General features: G+C 49.7%; 1 protein-coding gene across 1 annotated transcript; it reads right to left on the bottom strand.

Annotated features, from left to right (window-relative positions):
- Positions 1 to 7,373: 7,373 nt before the first annotated feature.
- Positions 7,374 to 13,153, bottom strand: BARHL2 (BarH like homeobox 2). The gene is made up of 3 exons (XM_036256977.1): positions 12,435 to 13,153; positions 10,109 to 10,334; positions 7,374 to 8,349 (listed from the first exon to the last, which is right to left on the bottom strand). The coding sequence occupies exons 1-3, from the start codon at positions 13,048 to 13,050 to the stop codon at positions 8,037 to 8,039; spliced, it is 1,155 nt and encodes a 384-aa protein (XP_036112870.1). The 5' UTR covers positions 13,051 to 13,153; the 3' UTR covers positions 7,374 to 8,036.
- Between the last annotated feature and the right edge of the window lie 8,246 nt (positions 13,154 to 21,399).

The raw sequence follows: 21,399 nt of genomic DNA, 5'->3' as shown, positions 1-21,399 counted from the left end.
CAGAACTTATATGCATGTATGCATGAACAATGGACATGGACAACAAAGGTGGGGACAGGGTGGGAAGGGAAGAGGAGGAGGAAATCAGTGGGAGAAAAAGGAGAAACGTCTATAACAAAAATTAATTTTAAAATAATAGGTAATAAACTAAATAACCTTTGAGATTCCTTCCGATCCTCTATTTGGATCAAGATCAGTTCTGCTTAAAATTCAATTACTTATTAATGTGGATGTTGGAAAATAACACTTTGCCAAATTTCTGAACAGAACCAAGTAAGAGACATGCTCCCCTTAGGGACTAGATCACTTATGGGAGGAAAAGAAAAGCCTATAAACACATTGGCAAATAAGGGGGATCCTCCCTGAAATGCCATGGAGGTATATAGCACTGCTGCTAATAAGCAATGTTTTCAATAGTTCTTTTTTTAAATCCTGTTCCAAACATTAATAGGAAGATTCAACAAATTTAGAAGCTTAATTCAACTTTTCAGCATTGACATCCCTCAACAGGGATGCTTGGCCCATCGTCTTTGCTCCCATAAAAACATCCCAAATTTATAAAATAGCAAAGTAAAAACCAGAAGGATAAAAGCAAGGTGGGAATGCAGAGCAGAACTGACTCTGAGGACCTAGGCTTTTGTTTTTAAGTCTCCATGAAGGCTAGAGCCTTTCTTTATTGAATTCACTCACCTGACACTTCTCACCAGACCCCTGGCCATCAGATTTGTTGGCAGTTCCTGAAATGAAAGCAGTCATTATTTCTTTACTAAATGAGGTGGAAATATCTCAATGTTTATATAAATTCTAATCGAATTCTACCCTAATAAATATCTTCGTGGGAGGACTTTGGGCATGTGAAAATAACTGTGCCTTCTGCAGGGATAATTAGGCCTTGAGATGCATGGAGGCGTGTGTGGAACTGCAATAATGTCATCCCTTTGACCGCTCAGGGGCCAAGGGGAAATGATAACGAGAAGAGTAGAAGAAAAGGGTAACAAAAGTTTGGGCCTGGTAACCAGGCACATGTGGGGAAACTCCCACAGGGCTGAAGGAGGAATAGGTAGAAGCAGAGGATGCCCATCACCTGTACAGCCACTTTCGTACCTGTGCTCTGATGGGACAAGGCTGAGGTGGGCAGGCAGAGAGAGGGCTAACACGGGACACAAATGGATGGGACTGTTTCCAGTTGCCAAGGACTGGTTCTGGGTGATCTGCTGTGACATAAATCTAGAGAAGTTCACAGAGATCCAAAATATGGATTGCCAAACCTTTCAAAAGCAATCCAGAAAAGAAGATAAAATGAAGTACCCCATGCCTCACTTATCTATCTGTGCTTTATATGACTTTATGCATCAATCTATCAGTGCATAGTGCTGGACGATTATGTGACAATTGTGCATTTATTCACATATGAACATGTTTAATGTAATGCCACAGGGTGCTCCCTCAAGGCTGGTGAGGAAGTAGATGTCCTTTTGAAATCTTAATTTAATGGGAACTATTCCATAAGCTTCCATTATTAATAGGACAAGTTTGTGGAAAATGGGGCAGATGAGTAATAATTTGATGTTTTAAAGTGATTTGTGACTCTGATACACCCTATTTCCAATGAGCAACTCTGTCTCTTAGTATCTGGCCTAGAACTTCCCTTCCATAGTTCTGCAAATGCCCAGCCTGCGGAGGGAAGAATTGGTGCGAAGGAAAGTTGGGCAATCAGCTCTTTCCGTGGTACTCACCAAACATTATTTTCATCTTTCAGAAATTATGACATGCCAATTTCCTCAAATGAGAAATCTTAAGAAAATAAAAAGCTTAAAATTAGATTACTAGAAAATCATTTCATAGCAGTTCACTCCATGGGAAAACTGTCTAGTAAGAAAAAGACCTACTATGGACTCTTCACTTGGAAGACTCTGGAAACTATACCAAGTAGCTTATCTTCCCTACAATAGGAAGAGAATAGCACCGACTTCCTCCTTTTCCTAACATTCTGTCAGGAAATGTCTCAGAATGTAGACTATTTTTCCACAATGGACACTAATTTTGTAGCATAGGAGTAGGGAAACAATGCACTACCGATACTTAATTCCTCTCTCTTGAGGCGGCACTACACATACACACACACACACACACACACACACACACACTGGTCTACAGAAAACTTTTCCTTCCGTTTCACCTAACGATGTGCACACCCTGAAACACCTCTTTCTCCAACCCCTACAGGCTTTGCTGGCTCCTCAGTGGTGCCTGAGTTTACAAATGTGGGTAATCTACGCTGCTACAAGTCTCTATCAGTTTCTAAATCCCACTTGGCATTTCATCCCTGCAACTATAACAGGGAAGAGGAAGAGGAGAGGCAGAGGACAAGTGTGTGTGTGTGTGGGGGGGGTCAACAAAAAGGAGTTGGTTTCCGAGAACTAAGGGAAATCTGAAGGATGCAGTCATTTGAGGCCGTGAGGCCTTTTAAGGGGAGGGGGAATATGAAGAAGGATACACACATGGGCTTCCACCTGGACAACGATTATTTTATTATCTTCATAGAAAAAAGAGAAGGCTTTATATTCCCTCCTAAACCCACAGAGATGTGAGAAGGGCCCTGCCCTGCAGGCCCAGCCCAAGCACCATTCGTGAAAGCATCTGGATTCCTGTCCCTGGTCTATAGGGTTCCGATGTCCTCGGGGCGGGAGGAGCCACAAGGCCGGCCCGGGCGCACACCACGGGGGGCCTGGCGCAGAGCCCGCGCCCTGCACTGGGCTTGGAGCCGCTGCGCGAACCGCTGGCTGCAGACCGTCAGGTGTGGGCGGGAGGGCTGCCGACCAAGGCTCCTTCACTAAGCATCCGGTCAGGCGGCCGGAGACAGGGGTGGCTGGGGGCGAGAATGAATCAGCTCCACAAAGTGACAAAGCCCTTTCATCGCAAATCAAGTTCAGTCTCGCACGCTCTGGAAGGGTCTCTCCTTTCCGCGGAACTCCCGCAGAGGCGGCCCGCTGTCCAGGCCGGGGAGTAGCGGGAGCTGGGAGAGGCTCCGACCGGCGGCGAGGAGGCACCGGGTGGGAGCCGCGGTGGGGATCAGGCCCGCGGCTCGATCGCACTACAGAGCGGCGGCCGCGGCGCTTTTCCCGGGCTTCCCAGGCGGAGGGGCGGTTCGCCCAGCACAGGCGGGGCTGAGCTAGCGGAGGGAGTAAAAAGTGCCATTTACCAGGGTCCACTGGCGACCTCGCTTGGGCCTTGGCGCAAGGGTTTCGAAGCAGCAGTCCTGAGGCCCCGCGCCTTCCCAGTCGGCTTCGCGGTTCAGAGTCGATCTGTCACTGAGCACTACTTACCCCAAGATCTTTTTGGTTTGTGAATTACTTTATTGGGCTGAAGATTTTGTTCTTTGGAATGTGACCCTGTTTGTACTTAGAGCTAATCAGGAAACGTTGCCGGGGAGGGCGCTTTGTGATCACCTCGCTGACGTCCTCCGCCGCGGCGTCGGGACCCTAACCCGGCGCGCCCCCTGCGGTCACCTGCGCTGCGCTCGGACGCGCCCAGGGAGCTGTCTCTGGTGCTAGGAGAGAAACCGAGGGAGGGAAGCAGGAGCAGAGCCGAGGAAAGACGGGAGAGAGAATCTGAGAGTGCCAGGTTGGCCGACATGGTCCACCCAGCAACGCTCAGACTGAAAAACACCTTTAAAATTCAGCCGTAAAGAGGGGGGAGGAAAAGTCCCTTCTCAGTCATCTCATCGCCCTGAGACGGCTGACCAGGTTTTCCTGTGCAAGAGCCCAGTGACACCTCCCTTTCTCTGACAGCACACACCCCCATCCCCACACACTTAGCCCTACTCAGCCCGGGGGTTGTCCATCCTGCCAGAAATAAGAAGGGAGGGGCCTGGCCATGCACCCAGCTCCGGGGACAGGAGTGGTAGAGAGAAAGGTTGGAACTGGCGAGGGAAGTGGGACTGGACAAAGACCTAGTGGGAGGCTCAAAGAGCCTGAAGGCACTTTTCCTGGGTCCATGGGGCAAACCCTGGGAAAGCCCGCACACCCTTCCTCCCACACCTCTCTAAACAACTGCCAGGGCACAGGGCAAGCCAGCGCTCCCTCACCAAGGATCCAGAGCTATGGAGGAAACATCAATTCGACCCGAGGCTCGGTCCTGCTTCTGTTCTCACCAGTGGCAAAAAGTCAGTCTCTTTCCAAGTATGTTAACTTCAAGTGGTGCCTGCCTTTTTAGAAAACCAGGCAGCTCTCTCCAGTATATTTTTGTAACCACGTGGCTTAACAGGAACTAAAGTTTCCCTAGCCCTGGGGAGAGCTTTTCTAAACATTTTTAGAAAGTTAAAAATAGAGCAAAACAAACTACTCACAAGCTGCCTGTTTAAAGAGGGAGGGGGATTCGGCGGCTTCTGGGGAAGGGCTGCCTAAGCAGGAGTCAGAGGGCAGGGAGGGATGAGGAGAGGAGTCTTGGTTTGAGGGTAAGCGGTTTTATTTGCAACAGAGGAAATCAGCTGTCTAATTTGCCATCTTGTGGGCTTTCATTTTAAGGGGTGGAGCAAAAATAAACTGACACAAGGTGGTAGGTATATTTGCTGGAGGCATGGAGGCACGCAGCAATCATTACTTTGCAACTCATTGAAAATTGCTGGCTTGAGCTAAACCGACTAGCTGCTAGCTGGGGAGTTAACTTATTTCATACTCACTACAGATTTGTGCTAGGTTTGCTGGGGTCCCAAAGCTGGTCTTGGGATGGGTAAATCTAAAGGGACTTTGTGGGTGTGTAAACATCTCTCTAAAAGAAGTTTGTGTTCCTGTTTTTGTAGCAAGCAAAGATTGCCACAGAAAGACCATCTTTGCCTGTCACCAACTTAATCAGAGGAGCAAACCAAATAGAGTCTAGCTGAGGAGTGCCCTTCAGACACCAGCTGAAGGGGGGTGGGGAGCGCAGCTTCCAGGGACAGCTTTCCTCTGGGCCTTCACAACTGACTGCGGGACTCACATGAGAAGAGACCTTTGCCTGTTATTTTGTTCCTTGCTTTTCAGGAAATCTGAATTTCAGGAAATTTAGGAAATCATCCCCTCCTAGCCAACCCTCCAACTCTGTTAGGAAGGATGGAAGGACTCCTTCTAAAGGATAGGGCTGGGTTTGTGTTTGACTTTTAAGCAGTAGTTGGGGACATTTGAAGTGAGGGTCACCTTTGCAGTACTACTGCAGAAAGAGAAGAATGAAAAGAAGGAATCCAGGATACAACTGTCTTCATGGACCAACCCCACCCCACCCCCACACACACACCCATCATCCAATTTGCTAACTTAGATGCAATAAGAAGTAACCAAATTTAGGAGAATTGACACTTTCAGTGGCATGGTGGGGGGTGGGTAACATGACTTTGAAGAAAAGCAAATTTTGGAGGACTCTGGTGGGTAGATAGTAATTGCTAGCAGCAGTGGAATATGAGGTTAAGTAAGAAACCTTGGTTTCTGTGGACATAGTGCTTCCACTTGTATTGTCCCTCAAGGAGTCCAAGTTCAGCCTTGAGAGTGAAGGGGCAGCAGGCAGGCTCCTCAGCAGAATGGCTGGTGAGCCGCTGGTGGGCTGCTGGCAGCAGATGGGTGCCGTGGCCTTGTTTGTATTTGTAGGTTTGTTTTGTTTTTCCCAACCAAACCTGAGGTCATTCTTCGGGAACTTGGGATGTGTAAACTTGTCCCAATTGTGCCAAAGCTAACCAGCCTCAGGGCCAGTGCAGACAGAAGCTGTAGTATCCCCAAGCCTTGAAAAGTGTCTTTTAGACCCTGTAGACCATTTTTTAATTACTTAAACTTGACTGTGAAACTCAGCAGCAGCTAAGATGGAACAAGGAGTGTCTGCTGAGTGGGCATTGACATTCCCACTGGTCACAGTGGCACCCAGTTTCCAGCCAAGCCCAGCTGCCTGAGTTTCCCCCAGCTCAGTGGGAAGTAAAGGAAAAGGGGCAGCCCAGACCCTTTTGTGAGAATCAAACAACAACAAGACCATTTTTAAAACAAATTGATGAGATGGAGAGAAATCTGCAAACCACTCCCTAATTAGCAAAGGTCTGATCAAGGCGCCTGAAGCAATTTCCTCCTGGATTTCCCTCTTTTCCTCCCTATTCTTTCCCACTCCTCCCAACACACACTCCCAAGACACTCCACGTTTTAAAAAAAAATTTTTTAACTCTACTCAGTTTCAAACATCAGAGAAAGTTGGAGGACGGGTCTGGATGTTTTCAGCTGTGTGTCTTACCCCTTCCACGCTGTTCTAGGGCAGGAGTAGGGGCAGAGATATGAGGATACTCACAGGCAGGATCCTACTGTCTGGCTCCCCAGGAAGTAATCTAGGAGCTGGAGAAGGTGGGCGCAGACCCAGAACTGCACCACTCCCGTTCAGTTTTTCCATCTTATAGTCCTAAGTGCTGAGTGTGTGTGTGTGTGGGGGGGGCAGCCCCCAAATCGGGCCCTGGCCCAGTAACTACAAGTATCTACACACCATTCACACACACTCCGAAAGCAAGCAGCGGGCCTTCTCTACCCTCTGGGCAGGTCCTCTCATTTTATGGCCCCAGCTCATCCAGAGGCTCTGATAAAAAGCTTGGCACGCCTGTCTCGGCCAGAGTTGGATCCCCTCTCCAGGCATCCCAGCACAGCCTACTCACTAGGACCAGAGGTTCGGCGCAGAGGGCTGCATACCCGCTGGGAAAGGAGAAGGCAAGGATCAAAGCCGCCACGAGGGTTTGTTAGCCGGGCCTCTGCGAGTCCCCCGGGCGTCCTAACTGCAAGCCCTGCGGCCTCCCGCTCGCAGGCTGTCCCGCTGCGCGGGCGCCCGGCCGCGGGCTTGGGAACAGCTGCGAGGCCCGCGGAGCGTCGGCCCGCCCGCCCAGCCGCAGCGACCCTGGCTGCCGGGAGGAGCCCTACGAGGAGGAGGAGGGGTGGAAAGACCCGGCTCAGCCGGCGCTGCCGGGCAGGCCCGGCAGAAGGAAAAGTTGGCCGCTCACTTAGCGATCACCAACAGCCTACGAGCTCAGACTTTCTCCGGCGGCCTCACGAGCTGCTCTGAAATCATCCACTTAAAAAGAAAGAAAACCACACGTATCAATAACGGCTCCGAAGAGGCCAGCATGAAAAACGGAGCTGTTTTTATGCAAGTCAACCCAACGTCTTTACAGATTTTATAAATTCTTAATATTCCAGGAAGGATATTTTTTCCAAGTCAAATCTGACATTTCATCATAATACATTCTGCTTTAGTAAAATCAGCTCCCTTGGATTTCATCACTTGTTAAAAAAAGATAAACTTTATTTTTGTAATTTTCAATCACAAAAAAATCTATATTTTTGTCTAAGCATTTATTTTACTGAATCAAAAAGACATGAAAAGAAACGTCATGTTTTACTAATGTATATAAGTGACTCTTTTTGGACAACATATAATAAATATGATATATCACTTATCACTCGGTCTTTCAAATGTACATTTTTTTCTCATATTATGGAGCATGCCACTTTTCCAAAAGAAAAAAGGTCATGAGAAATCAGTGCAAAGTTCTCAGTTAGCCTCCTCTTTTCTCTGGGGCAGACAGAATGTCCACAGCAACGCCCTCTGCCTCAAAATGTGAGGCTGGCTGTCCATCTACAATTCTCTGCCTGTGCAGTTTCCTCTCCGTGCCTTTCTTTCTTCCCTCCTTACCCCTCCCCCTCCCTCCCGCTTGTCCCTTAAGTCATTTTTAAAAGAACTTGAGGTTTTGTTTTTGTTGATGTTTTCACTTACTGGTCGCACTTTGTGTGGGGTCAGCGTTTTTCGCCAGTCACACTGCTGTGAGGGAGCTTTCCAGCCCTGTCTCTGGGGGTGGGGAGAGGGGCAGCAGAGGGCTGGCTCCTCTTTGGGGGCCCCGCCCATTGGTGAGTGTCTTCCTCTCTCACTTCTCGGCTGCCCGGGTCTGCTGCAAGGGAGGCCCGCTGGCCGGTGCGGGGAGAGGAAGGACAGCTGTCGGAGTAGGGGTGGGAGGGGAGGGGACTGCAGCACTGTCGCACCTTCTTTCTTCACCGGGGATGCGGGGTGCCTGGAATGGGATTGGACAAGGGATTGAGAGCCGGCTGTCCCCCGGGCCCCAGGCCGTGGATGAGCACTCGGGGCACCAGGGGCCGCTGCAGCTGGGGATGGGGCGCGGGAGGAGTCCGGTACATGCTGCTGTACATGGCGGCGGCAGCCGCGGCTGCAGTACTGCTGTCCATACTGCCCAACAGGCTTGGGTGGTAGAAATAAGGCGACGGAAACATCCTCTGCAGAGCCGAGTAGTTCCCCGCCTCGGCCAGCAGCTCCAGGCCCACGGCGGTCTGCCGCTTCCACTTGGTCCTGAAAAAAAAAAAGTGGACGTGCACGAACCCCGCAGCTGTGGGCATGGTCCGGGCCCCAGAGTCCCCTCTCCCACCTTCTCTTCCAGGGGGACAAGAGGCTGAGAGAGCTTTGAGAACCGGGAATGAACCACATCTTCTGACCCACCTCCACTCCAAACACACATATACACACCACCCTCTTGTTCACAGAGTGACCAAAATCCATGTTAATTTCATAAGTTATTCCTTCAATGTCTGAGACATTCGCAAATGAAATTCTACAAGCTTTGCTCCCTTTTCCTGACCCTCTGCTCTACTGTTGCTCCTTGCCCCTCATAGTGTGGATACCTCCTGAAACTTTTCTGGAGGCCAACTAAGACAGCTGTTCCTATAGGCGGTCTTCTCCCTCCCCCTCTAATTCCCTTCCCCAGTGAGTGGCTCCCCAACAATCCCAGCGTCTGCTCTCTGCCCCTCCCCCCTTTTCTCCAGGCCCAGTGAGAAGAAACGATAAACAAAGGGGCACAGAGACTCCAGGGCCTTGGACCCTGGCCCTTCTCAGTCTCCGGGGCTGTGGAGACATCTCCCTCAACAGCCTGACAGGACCTTACAGCAGGCAGGGAGCTTGGGGCAGGGAAGGTGACGGGTTTCCAAACGGAATTCGTTTGAGAGAGGGCCCTCCAAGGGGTCGGTACCTCCCCCCATTCCGGGAGGGGGAAAATGTATTTCAAGATAGAATAATAATTAAAACCTGTGATTAGCTTTTCTTGGTCTCCTCCCTCCCCCACTGCACCTCCTTTAGGAAGAAGAGGAAAGCAGGCCTTTGCTCAAATGCCTCCTGAAGGAACTCAGGGCTGGTGGGCCGTCCATACCCATCAGCTCCAGCCAAATTAATAAACATGTCACCCATTTTAAATTGGCTACAAATGACACTAATGTTTTCCGACAGAATTAGGGTGGCTGAAACCGTATGTAATGAGACAGAAAATTATGGTAAAGATGACAACCGGGTGGGCATTTCCAACTGCACTTATGGACGATTAAAACACAAATGAGAGAAAAGGAGGCGGACAGAAAAATCGAGACAACGGAGTCAACTGCCAGGATGAAAACAGTGTAACCTCAGCCTCAGGTTGCCTAGGTTCTCTCTGCAGTTCAGGGGCCTGCACGCTCTGCCAGCCCCTTTTCTAATTTCCTTTCAAGGTTCCTGCAGGCTCTGAGGCAGCCAATACAGGGGACAGATACTCAGTCTGGATGCCCGGCCAGCTGCCCGATTCTCCTGTCTGCTGCTGCCCACCTCGTCTCTCCTGGCTGCCTCACAGGCCAATGCAAGGACATGTAAGCCGAGGCCAATGAGGGCAGCTAGGTTGTACGGCCAGCTACAAACATTTGGAACCAGCCTGGGGCAGGCCCAAAGGGTGCACCTTGCATGCTCCATGGGCCTGAGTGTCAGCTGCACGGACGTCTCAATTTGAGAAGGTGTGGCTTGATTGATTTGGGGGCAAAGTGGGGGGGAATTCCAGCCACTCAGATTTGAGAGTGAAAGTAGCACATGTTAAGACACTTAGAAGTGCAAAACAACTCTTTAAACTCCAGCTGATCATCAACAGCTCTCACCTTGGGGGAGTGGCCAATCCCTGCCCCTACTTGAAAGCCCCCAAGTGTCCACTCCAAGCCCTCAGAGTCCCAAGAATCTCCGAAGGCCAGGAGGAGAAAAGATTGGTGCTGTGGTCCTGACCCGCATGACCAGATACTTTGCTCCCCCACACAGCCTCCTTTACCTGCGGTTCTGGTACCAGGTCTTGACCTGGGTGTCAGTGAGGTTGAGCGAAGCTGCCAGGTCCATGCGGTCCTGCACACTCAGGTACTTCTGCCGCTCAAAGCTACGCTCCAGCTGATTGAGTTGGTGGTCAGAGAAAGCCGTCCTGGCTTTGCGAGGCTTTTTGGCTCTCACAGGGGGACTCTCTCGGCTACTCGTAATCTCCCGGTCTCCTTCCTCCTTTGTTCCTATGATAGAAACCCAGACAGAGCTTAGTAAAGTAACCTGGAACAGGGAATGGTGGAGTGTCCTCCTGGCACACAATTCCACGTACCTAAGCCAGCCGCTGGTCTCCAGGGACCATACTCTGCCACCCCCCTCACACACATACTTGGACCTCAGCCAGTATGGAGAAAGGGGACCAATTTCTGACTAAGGATTATGGAGCCTTGTGTGAAGCTTCTAAAAGGGTTCTAAAAGGATATCAGATCTCTCTCTCCACCTCTGAAATTTAAAAATAAAAAAAAATACTTTACAAAAAAGGGTCCTTTTGTTATTGTTTCCTTGACTGGAGCGGGGAGGAAAGACCTTGTCCCTTTCCTTTATTGATTTTCACTAACACTTTGTCTTTTCCTGATTTGGTAGTTTTCAAAAGGTTTTTATTCTTTGTTTTGTTTTGGGGTTTGGGGTTGTTGGGGTTTTTTTGGTTTTTTGAGGGGGGGATCTTTTTCAATTTACTTTTTCTGTTTACTCAAAGTTATAGGCAGTTGTTTTCCTTTTTTGGGTGCACTGGGGAAATGTTGGGATCACGCTCTCTGCAGCTACTTGCATCAGGTCTTTTAAAGCTTCAGAAAGAATATGTCACCCAGACACCAGGCTGAACTTAAAATCACTGAGCCCATTCAGGTGACAGGCCAGAGATTTCCGGATTCCATTTGTCAACTTTGGTTTTTTACTGAAATGCTGGGAAATCGATATGTCAATCCCTCTCTGTTTGTACCCGTTTTTGCTGTGCTCCTTGATCTTCCCTGCAGGAAGAACAATAATCTCTCTAATTGACCCACTGGGGAGGTTGGTGCACAAAAAATCGCCAGACCAGACTGTACATCTGTTTTGGGCACTATTATGCTAATGCTATCATAGTAAAATGAGGAGCCAATATACTATCTTCCAGACAGTCAGCACACATCTTTCCCAGAGATGGCAAAGACTGAGAAATAGTAATAATAATAACTAAGTAAAGGAAAAAAAAGAACTTTCCTGTTATGTTAAAATTTTTTTGCCATAAAGACCAGAACACTTATTAAATTGTCTGGAAAAAAAAATGAAAAGGGAGTTGAAGGACAATTTCAACTGCCATCTTCTTTTTTAAAAAAACAAACAAACATGTTTTTATTTTTTAAAGAGAGAAAGAGAGATAGAAACAGTGATGTGAGAGAGAAACACTGACCAGTCGCCTCCTGCACGTCCCCTACTGGGGATCGAGCCCGCAACCTGGGCAGGTGCCCTGACTGGGAATCGAACCGGGACCTCTCAGTCCATGGGATGATGCTCAATCCACTGAGCCACACCAGCCGGGCGCCATCTTCTGATTTTACAAAATTAGATAAATTCAATTCTATAAATTTTACTCTCATAAATGCTACCTCCAAATTATTTGTAAGCAGCCAGAAATCTTACTAAAATGTAGATATGCAGCTAGAGCCATGGGGTAAGAAGGGTGTTTTTAAAATACTGAAAAACTGACTATGAATTTTTGTCTTGTGAGCTTCCCTATATTAACCACGATCTAATTTCTTTAAAGTTGCTCTGTTAATCAACTCAGTAATTCTTCCTGCATTAAGTCTAATAATTCCTGTGACTGTGTTTAGAAAATACGGTGTGTATGGGGGATGAAATAATGTTCATTAAATAATAAATACCACATTGTGATCACACCCCAAGACACCAGGCTAGCGAAGCCTGTTTCTCTCTCCTATTCCACTCACAAGGTCTCCGGCTAGAAAAAAATCTCAAGTCCTTGCTTAATATCAACGAAAGTGTTTCCTATCAGATCCCCTCCACGGCCGGCCCCTTCCTAATAAAATAAAATTAAGTAAAACAGGGAAAGGAGGTGGATGTCGTTGTGGGTTGAGAGGTAAAAACGTAACAATAAACACAACTTCAGAGGAGTCCTTGAATCGCACGCCCAGGCCTCCCTCCGGCTCGCAGTGTTTTACGGTGGCGGTGATCGCCTTAGAGGGTGCCGGGAGACCTCCCCATCCGAGAAATCCGCGGGCGACCGAAGGGGTGACCGGAAACTAACAGGAGAAGCTAGACGGCTGAGGGTCCGAGGCAGCGCAACTCACCGTGGCATTTGATGTCGCTCTGGGAATCTTCCCGCTTGTCGAGTTTGGTTTTGCTGTCCTCCTGCTCCAGCTTTGGCCTGAAGCTCTCGTGTGCTGTGTTGCTCTCCTGCTTCGGGGTGTGGTGGGGAGAAGAGACGCTGGTGCTGTAGGGTGCGCATGCCGCCAGAGGTTTGCTGTCGCCCAGGATGTCCTTAATTAAAAAAGAAGAGGTGGAAGTCCTGGGGGCCGACGCGGCCGGGCCCAGCTGCTGAGCCGGTGGTTGAGGCGGCGGCGGCGGCTGCTGCGGCGGCGAAGGCTGCAAACTTTGCGTGGGGGCCGCGGCCGGCTGCGGCGGCTGTTGGCTGTGGTGGAGGTGATGGTGATGCTGGGGCCCGTCTGCTACCAGATGCGGCTCCGGAGCCTCCATGGTGACCGAGATGGGAGAGGAAGGCGCAGTTCCTACGGTATCGATCTCTGAACAGGGGGACGGAGTGGCCTGACTCCTAAAATCCGCAGTCCTAGCCTCACTGAGCGGGCGGAAATCTCCATTCATCATGCCGGGGCTGCCCGAATTGGCACTGGACAAAATCGTGTCTATTCCAAAACTCGACCCGCTGGCCCCTTCCATTGTTGTCATTTCTACATGAGGTCCACGCCACTCCGCCGCTCAGCAGCCGCCCCGACAAAGCAAAGGAAGCTATTGATCGTAAAACAAAATAAACACTAAACAATGTTGCCGCTTAAAAAAGAAAAAGTGGGGAGGGAAGGGAAGGAAGGATAATTGGGAGGTGGCAATCGGTGGGCAGTTTCAACACAACTTTTTTCCCCTTATGCAAAAAGTAGGGGTGGGGAGAAAGGAAGACTGGGGGAAAGTTACAAAAAGTGTGGAGGAAGCCCGGAGCTTGCGCTCCAGGAACGACCGCGCAGGTGGGGCGGCGGTGAAGGCGCAGGCGACAGGATGTGACCCCCAAAGCCGCCGCGCCGCCTCTGCCGCCGCCGCCTGGGTGTGCTCACAGCCTGGCACCAGGCGGCAGCGGCGGCGGCAGAAGTGGCAGGTGCGGCGACCGCGAAGCCCAGGCGGCTGCGCGCCCTCGGATCTCCCCCGCCGCTCCCCGAGGTGGCTGGCGCGCGCAACTCGGCCGCCCGGGAGTCGAGTTTCTGAACTTTCTTGTAAAGTTGTGGAGCAGACACCGCCGCAGTGGTCGCGGCAACAAGAGGAGGTGAAGGAAGAGGAGGCAAAAAGGAGCGAGCGGAGAAGGCGGCAGAGACGCGGTGCCGTGCGACTCCGGCCGCTGCCGGGCGCGTTCGCATGTAATCCGGCTGCCGGCGGGCGGCGCCGACCCCCTCCCGTGACGTCATGGCCACTGCCACCGCTCTCCGCGCCGCGCGGGGCCCGCGCCCCCGCGGCTGAGGCCGCGCGCCGGGCCCGGCGCCCCCATTGGCAGCGCCCGCGCGAGCGAGCGACGCCGACGTGCCAGGAGCCAATGGCCACGCGGCTCACGAGCTCGTCAGCGAGCGCCGCTCGAACCCCGCTGCTCTTTTGAGAAGCCGCACATCGCTTTGCCCGCAGCCCAAAGCCGAAAGCCTAGTCCTACGGCGGTCCCCGTGTCCATAATCATGCGGAAGGGCAAAGGGAGAGGGGGGAAGAGAGCAGAGGGGAACTAGATCAGGGAACCAGAGGGGTAAAAGAGACAGAACAGTAAGGATTTGCTCGTTTTCTTAGGAAATCCGGAGGGAAGGGGAAGCGCACAGGAAGGGAAAAGCAATCTGGCCGGCTTACCTTTAGACTCCAGCGCGGCCTCCCGCGCGGCAGCCCCAAACGTGCGTTTGAATAGTCGGAGGACCTGAGAGCAGAGAAGGGGGATTCCTGAAGGAACCCACGGGAAAGTGTGTAACTCCAGCAGCCAGAGCTCTGGGTGGCCGGGCGGACTCCGAGCTCTGATTTCTCCCCCAAAGAGCCCAGGCACCCGGGCTCCGGCCCAGCTATGTAGCGGGTCCCCGAGGGGGGATGGGGCGGAGTCCGCGTCCACCAGGCGCTCTCCGGAGGGGCTGGGGAAAGGACCCAACCTAGTCACCAATCAGGCCCATAACGGAAGAAATGCTTGGCCAGACCCTTTCTCCTGAGCGGGGGAATAAAACCCCGAGGCGTTCTGTGTTAGCGAGGTTCACCGCGGTGTCAAGCTGGCATGGGGCTCAGAAACTTCGGTGGTGGGTCCGCAGCCGCCGTTTTGACACCTGCCAGTTTTCAATCTCAACTCTCTCTCTCTCTCTCTCTCTCTCTCTCTCTCTCTCTCTCTCTCTCTCTCTCTCTCTCTCCCCCTTTCTCTCTCCCTCTCATTTGGAAAGGAAACAGTCACTGTGGATCCACTGGGGGACCTGGAGCATGGCCTGACTGTGACGCCTCGTCGGAGGGTATCAACTCGTATTATTTTCTCTAAGACGTCTCCAACCTGTCTCTTGTTGAATGTCAGAGTAATGGGAAGTGCCAGTGACAAGACGGCGTATTACTCCTGATTAAGTGCCGTGTCAACCTAATTAGCAGAGTAATTATAAGGTGCTAATGAATGATTCAAAGTTCTTTGAGTTACATTTTACTCCAAATTACCATTTTAAGAACCCTATGAATCTGAGTGGCTGGCATCTCTTCCGTGACTAGGTGTAGAATGATGGTATAAAATGGCTTTTAAAGTCTCCAAGGGCTGGGGCGAAATCTGGGGTTTAGTTGTGGTTCTGAAGGTTACTTCCTGGGGACAGCTTTTTTTTTTTTTTTTCTATTGAGGAAGGGGGGCAGGGGTGGAGGTGGGGGTCACGGAGGCAAATGACCTCCTGGGACCAGATACTATCTTTCTGTCGGAACTGGATCTGTGCGAGCCTTGATCTGGAAGGGGGTACCTGGGAGTCTCATCCTCCCTGCGTTTTCCCAGAGAATTCGAAGTGTTTGACCCAGAAAAGGCCCGCACTATTTCAAGGGTGTATTGAGCTGTTTCTTATCTTCTTCGTGCCGTTTTTTTTCAGGGGTCTGTCTCTGATGAGAACAGCGGGGAGAGAAAAGACGAAGGCAAGGAAATGTACAATCCGGGCCGTTCTCGTTTTTCTCGGAAGGCGAGGGGAGTTTGGCTGAGGAGCCGGGGTTGGTGAGCCGAGGCGGGGAAGCGGGGTGAGCGGCAGGTAGAAGCCCGCCTGAGGGGCTGCGGGAGCCCCTCCAGAGCGCGTAGTGGGCCGGCTGCCCAGCTGGGGTCGAGCACCTCTGGGCCGGGAAGCCGCCGAGGGCCTGGATAATGTCTGGAGCGGGCTTGGATCCTCCTGGGAGCCTGCTGGCCCGGCCTCAGCCTTCCTGCTGGCGGGGATTTTAGAACCAAGGGCCCGGGACTTCGGAGAGCATCTGTCTTACCGAAGGCCGCAATGTCCCGCCCATAAGGCTGGGCGCCACACACCCTGGCGGCCTCGGCACCCCGCGCCCTTGGCACACTTGGCTTGTGTAGGAAGACTGAGGCTGTCTGAACTACAGGCAGACGAGACATATTCTTTTCCCTTAAAATAGCAGTTAGTGATCTTGTCATTTACACATCACCCACCAACTTCCCAAATGAGGCTCGTTTCCTCCCAAACCTTGGGCTCCAACCCGCACTTCCCTCTCAGACTATTGGGGGGTGGGATGTGGGGAGGAGGAAAAACAAATTTAAGATCCAGAACTGATGGCACTGCATAAATCAGTTATTCTCGACCTTGATAAATAATTAATTTAAACCTGTTTTTGTTTTGTTCTGATGCCTGAAATGACTCAAGGGCTCAAAAGCCTGAGAGCACAGCTTGTGTTGGGCTGTTCCACAGGATATTTTGCTTGGAATAATGCACAACATTAGCAGGAGAAACAGAAATATGACCCTACGGAAAAAATGAAGTTTAAAAAGAAAGGCAGAGAGGAAGGTGGAAGTGGTAGGGGAAGCGGGGAGTGTTCTTTTTGTGAAAATTCTAAAGCAAACAAAACAGAAGCACAGTAGGCCCACCTTGTGAGTGGCTCAGATCATGTTTTCTTAAGAAAAGGTTAAGATCATAGAAGTTTTTTTGGGGGGTGGGATGTTAAATCACTTTTCCAGAGCACCAGTTTTGAGGAAGAGATAGGACCTTGACCTTCATCAAGGCTCTCATCTGTGGGTCCCTACCAGAGAGGAAATGTTACTAGTGGCCTGAGGATCCAAGACTAGACTGCAAACTTAATGAAAAACAAAGTTTTCAGGGGTTCAGTTTTGTTTCTTAACTTTTCACAATTATTTTTTCTCCAGTCACATTCTTCTTTTTCCGTTACGTTACTTTTCTAAGAATATATAGATAGTGTGGGGCAAAAGTAGGCTTACAGTCACGAGTACGTGAAACAGTTTACTCTTGTATTACTTTTCATTTATTATTGTAATGTTTTCCATATGAACTACTGTAAACCTATTTTTGCTCCCACCCTGTATATACACCCAAGAAGTTGTGGATTTTCTAGTAAAGCAAACATAATTAACTTTTCATTAAAAAAAAATAAGAATTTAGAAATAGAACAGAGTGCAGATGAATCACATTTCCAATTCCCATGTATAGAGAAAAATGTATTAACTGGATTTAATTTCAGATTTTTCCCCACTGGATTTAAAATACAAATAAATATAACCCCTAAAATGACATACGTTTGAAAATGGTGTGCCACTTTCAGACCTTCATTTTTAAAAAAATAAATAAGATGAAGGAAGAAAGATAATAATTTATTTTTTTTGGAATATTTTCAAATTCTTACATAGAAAGCAGTTATTTGCCAACTGTAGATAATAGAGAACAACTTTACCTTGCTGGCTCTAAAAGACACATCAGTCCTGATCACTAATGATGCCCCGTTCCCACCGCAGAGAAAGTTTCATACTTTCATACACTCAAGTATTTTAACAAGTTTTGTTCCTCAGTAAACTCTCTGAGGCTCAAGTTTACAACCGAGATTTGGATTCATGCTTAAACTGGAGCATCAGGTTTTTAAAAAAACAAAAACGGAACTGAACTTTGAAGAGATGCACCTATAGATTATGAAGAACTTGGAACTGGTCTTTCTTCTTATCATTGTATTTGAATGTTTCTAAGGGTCTACAAGACGACAATGCCAACTGACCGGAATGAGATGCAAAGGCGCTTGTCTCCACTGGGCGGCGCCAAGAGCTCCGAACCAAGAGAGCTGGCTATTGTTTCCTTCTATAAAAGATGCAAGATAAACAAATAAGCTATCCCTTTCTAAGCTGACTCCCTGAAGATAGTGTGACCTTTCGTCATTTCAAAGCTACAGAAACGTCGGACGTTTCTTTCTTCTTTCCCCTAGTCTGTCAGTATATTTCCCATGGCTTAAGGACTGATGCGTGTTTGCTTAGGAAAATGATATAATAAAGAGAAAGACATGAAAACATTGAAATTGAGTCACTAAATAGAGGAAACCAGGAGAATGGAGATTGGGAGCAGCAGAAGAAAGGTAAAGTGGAAGAAAACAAATAAGGTAACTGAAAACTGTTTTAACAGAACAACAGGTTAAAATGATAGTCTGTGTAATCACTAATTGTCCTAGGGGAATAAAGGTTTTGCGAGATCATTCTGGTATCATAATAAAACTTGTAAGAGCTATAAATTTTACTACAACTTTACAGATTAGCAATTTAGAAGAGATTTAGCAAAGTTGGCTCTCCCTTGGGGGTTAGATGTATGTTGTGCCTGAGCAATCAGTAGGAAGGCAAGTAGAGATGTAGAGGAAAGAAGAGGAAGTTTTAGTCTTATTTTTGCCATTTTCCAATGTTTTTGAGCAAGGCACTTAACCTTTCTGATCACCAATTTTCTTCTCTTTCTCTCTCTTTTTTTTTTTTTGGCACATGCCCCTAGTGAGGGCCGAACCCGGGACTCTCTGGTCCACAGGCCAACGCTCCAACCGCTCCAACCGCTGAGCCAAGCTGGCCAGGGCCAATTTTCTTCTCCATTAAAGGGGTGAATCCTTGCCTAGAATAAGGTGATTGTGGTGACCAAATAAGACCTTTGTGTAAAAGCTCTTTACAAAATGTGAAGCAAGAGTTTGACAAAGGAACAACACAAAGATGGCAGCTATTTCTGGCTACAGTTACCACACAGTAGCCATCTTTTTTTTTATTTTTTACTTCTTCCTTCCCTCTCTCACTTTATTCAATCACTCCATCCATAAACATTATTAAACTTGCATTCTGTGCCAGGTGCTTGAGAATGGGACACCAACCTCCTAAGAGAGTTGACAGAAGTTTAAACATGGTGGAAATTGTCATAAATGCCAGGGGGCCCGATATGAATCTGCTATAGTGGAGAGTCCTACCTTGGGAGGAGTAGGGAAACAGAAAGGCTTCCTGAAGGAAATGAAGTGTGTGTTCCTTCAGTCATGAAAGAAAAAGGATGTGTTCCAAGCAGAGGAGTTTATTATCTATAAAGGAGTTTATTTGGTAGCTATGAGGAATAATGTAAAAATGTCCACAAATTGTTCAATTTCTTAATCTCCTGATTGTGGGGTTGGCTGCAATCTGTGGTAGCACGTGGGCTCCAGGGATCTCTCCTGAGTGCTACAGGAAAATACTCTTGGAGCTCCATGAAGGAAACAGGAACTAAAGGCACATGTCCACAGACCTCAGCAGCAGGATTTTACAGCAGATTTCGTTTCATCCGAAGAGATGGCTCAGCGCCCCCAAACCAAAACTGTAGCCGTTTTCCCCAGCCTACTTCCACTTCCTTTCTTCTTTGTAGAGTTCCAAACCCTTCCAGTCTGAGGTGGATACACAGACGATAACAAAGTGGAGGCAGCTGGAGGTGGAACATGGGGAGACATTGTATTTCACCCTTCCTCGGCTGCACCATAGTCCCTCGAAGATTGGCTCCTGGAGAAATGAAAGGGTCCCGTGTGACACTGCCACCTCCCGCTATAAAAAGAACTCAAAGACTTAAGAAGAGAGTTGATTTTTTCTCCTCTCCTGAGGTTAAGAGGGAATCGAGGGGCCGAGGCAGAAGAGAAACGAAAGCCTCAGGGAGCTGGGCGAACATGCCAATCCGGGAAGGGGAAATTCATTTGCGATGTTAATTAACAAGCGTCTAATTAAAACGGCACTTTGAGCGCTAATCAATCGCCTTATTAAGTTAGAGCCATCACTGGAACAAATTGAAAGCTCCCCGCCCTGGCTCCTGCTTCTGGTGCGGGCGGGGCTGGGTTCCCAGACACAGTGCCGCGGAACGGGGGGCTGTCAGCTCCAGCAGCCTTTCCCGGGTCTGCAGAATCCTCCGACCCCGGGGTTCAACGGGCTGAACCGCCCGCTCCTACCCCGCGACCTGCTGAACTGGACGAGAGGCTAAGAGGCAGTTTTTCGTCCAGACGTGCCTGGCACCGAAGAAAGGGTTATGTCAGAGAACAACCGGAGCAGCTAACACCGACTTTGCTTCGGGAAACAGAGTCCTAAAATGCGCGGGAATGTTAACTGAGGGTCGAAAACAAGCCCGGGGTGGTGTGGGATGGGGACGGGGGAAGCAATTCACCCCGAGAGGGGGCGCTCTCTGGCTGGGATAACACCTTTCTGTTTCCCGGAACAAATCCATAGCCTCACTTTGAAAACTCTTCCTAGGCCGTTGCCCAGGTCCAGCCCAGCCACCAGGAAAGAACTGGCCTGTCTTCTGGCAGCAAGGGCAGGACAGTCAGTCCCTCGGCCCTATCTCCTGGGCTCCATAAGAACAGGGTGGGGTACGAGGAGGGAAGCGGGAGTGGGTGTTGATCATATGATACACTGGAACTCCATCGCCAGCCCTGCTTGCCTCCCACCCAACCCATTCGCGCTTCTTCCCGCCTTTGGCCCTCCAAACTCGCTAAAAGAATTAGGATTTCGAATCTCTCTTCTGAGCCTTCCGCATTTCCTAATTGTTAAATGCCTGCTTTTCGCCAAATTCCCAAAGGAGAAATATTTGGCAGTGAGAGAGGGCTGAGAATTTAAATGCTAATTAAGTGGGTCCTTCTCCTGCAACTCCACCTGCCTGGCGGCCCTTGTTAAGGCAGAACACACCCGGCGCGCACACTGCGACATTCTTGGGGTGTCAAGCAGAAGCTCAGTAAAGAGGGATCCCATCGGACCCCTGAATGGTTTGCTTTTTATGACCTGTACGGAGAAAAAGAGGACGCCATTGGAAGGAGGTCTTTTGCGTGGTGGGTGATATGTGGTGTGGGCCAGTGTGTGGTTCATGTGTCTGCGATAACAAACTTCTGTACTGCGCTAGCCTGTGGGCTCGCGTTCCCGGAGGTGCATCGGACCGCGTCTGCTAGTGGGTCTGAGCATGCTTGGGGGGGTCCCGGGAGAACTGAAGGAACGGCTCCCATGTGCAAAGTTCAAAAGCACTAATATTTTCATCATATTATCATTATTCAATATAATAATATTTGCTCGGTTAGCGGCACTAATTAGGCCACATTAAAATTGTAGTGTCTTCCTAATGGTGCGTAATGTGCCCACACTCACATTTTTCTCTCCGAGGATGGGCGGCTCTTGGCAGCGGAGAGGAGACAGGCAAGCAGTGGGATGGGTTGAGACGTGATGCCCCCCAACACATACACGTGCGCGCGCGCGCGCGCGCGCGCGCGCGTACACACACACACACACACACACACACACACACACAGCCAAGTGTCTGCCGGGTGGGCGCGGCGTTGTCTGCGCGGTGGATGGGACCCTCCGCCGCTCCCTCGGCCCTGCGCCCAGCACCCTGTAGCCTCCTCCTGAGCCCCAGGGCTTTGAACTCGGGGAATTGATTTTGCTACCCTTCCCCCTTTTGTGTGTGTGTGTGTGCCTTCAATTGGTTAAGTTTTTAAGGTTTGGGAGGACCATTGTGAAAGAATTGAAATACTCTTAACTGAAGCCTCTTGGCCGAAAACTGGAAGTCCCACCTCCTAGCTGGGGCTTTTAGGATCCTCTTCCCAATGGTAATT

Source organism: Molossus molossus, unplaced genomic scaffold (genome assembly GCF_014108415.1).
Source record: "Molossus molossus isolate mMolMol1 unplaced genomic scaffold, mMolMol1.p scaffold_m16_p_12, whole genome shotgun sequence".
Lineage (NCBI taxonomy): Eukaryota > Metazoa > Chordata > Mammalia > Chiroptera > Molossidae > Molossus > Molossus molossus.
The sequence above is the reverse complement of the archived record's forward strand: the minus strand, read 5'-3'. Positions and strand labels throughout refer to the sequence as shown.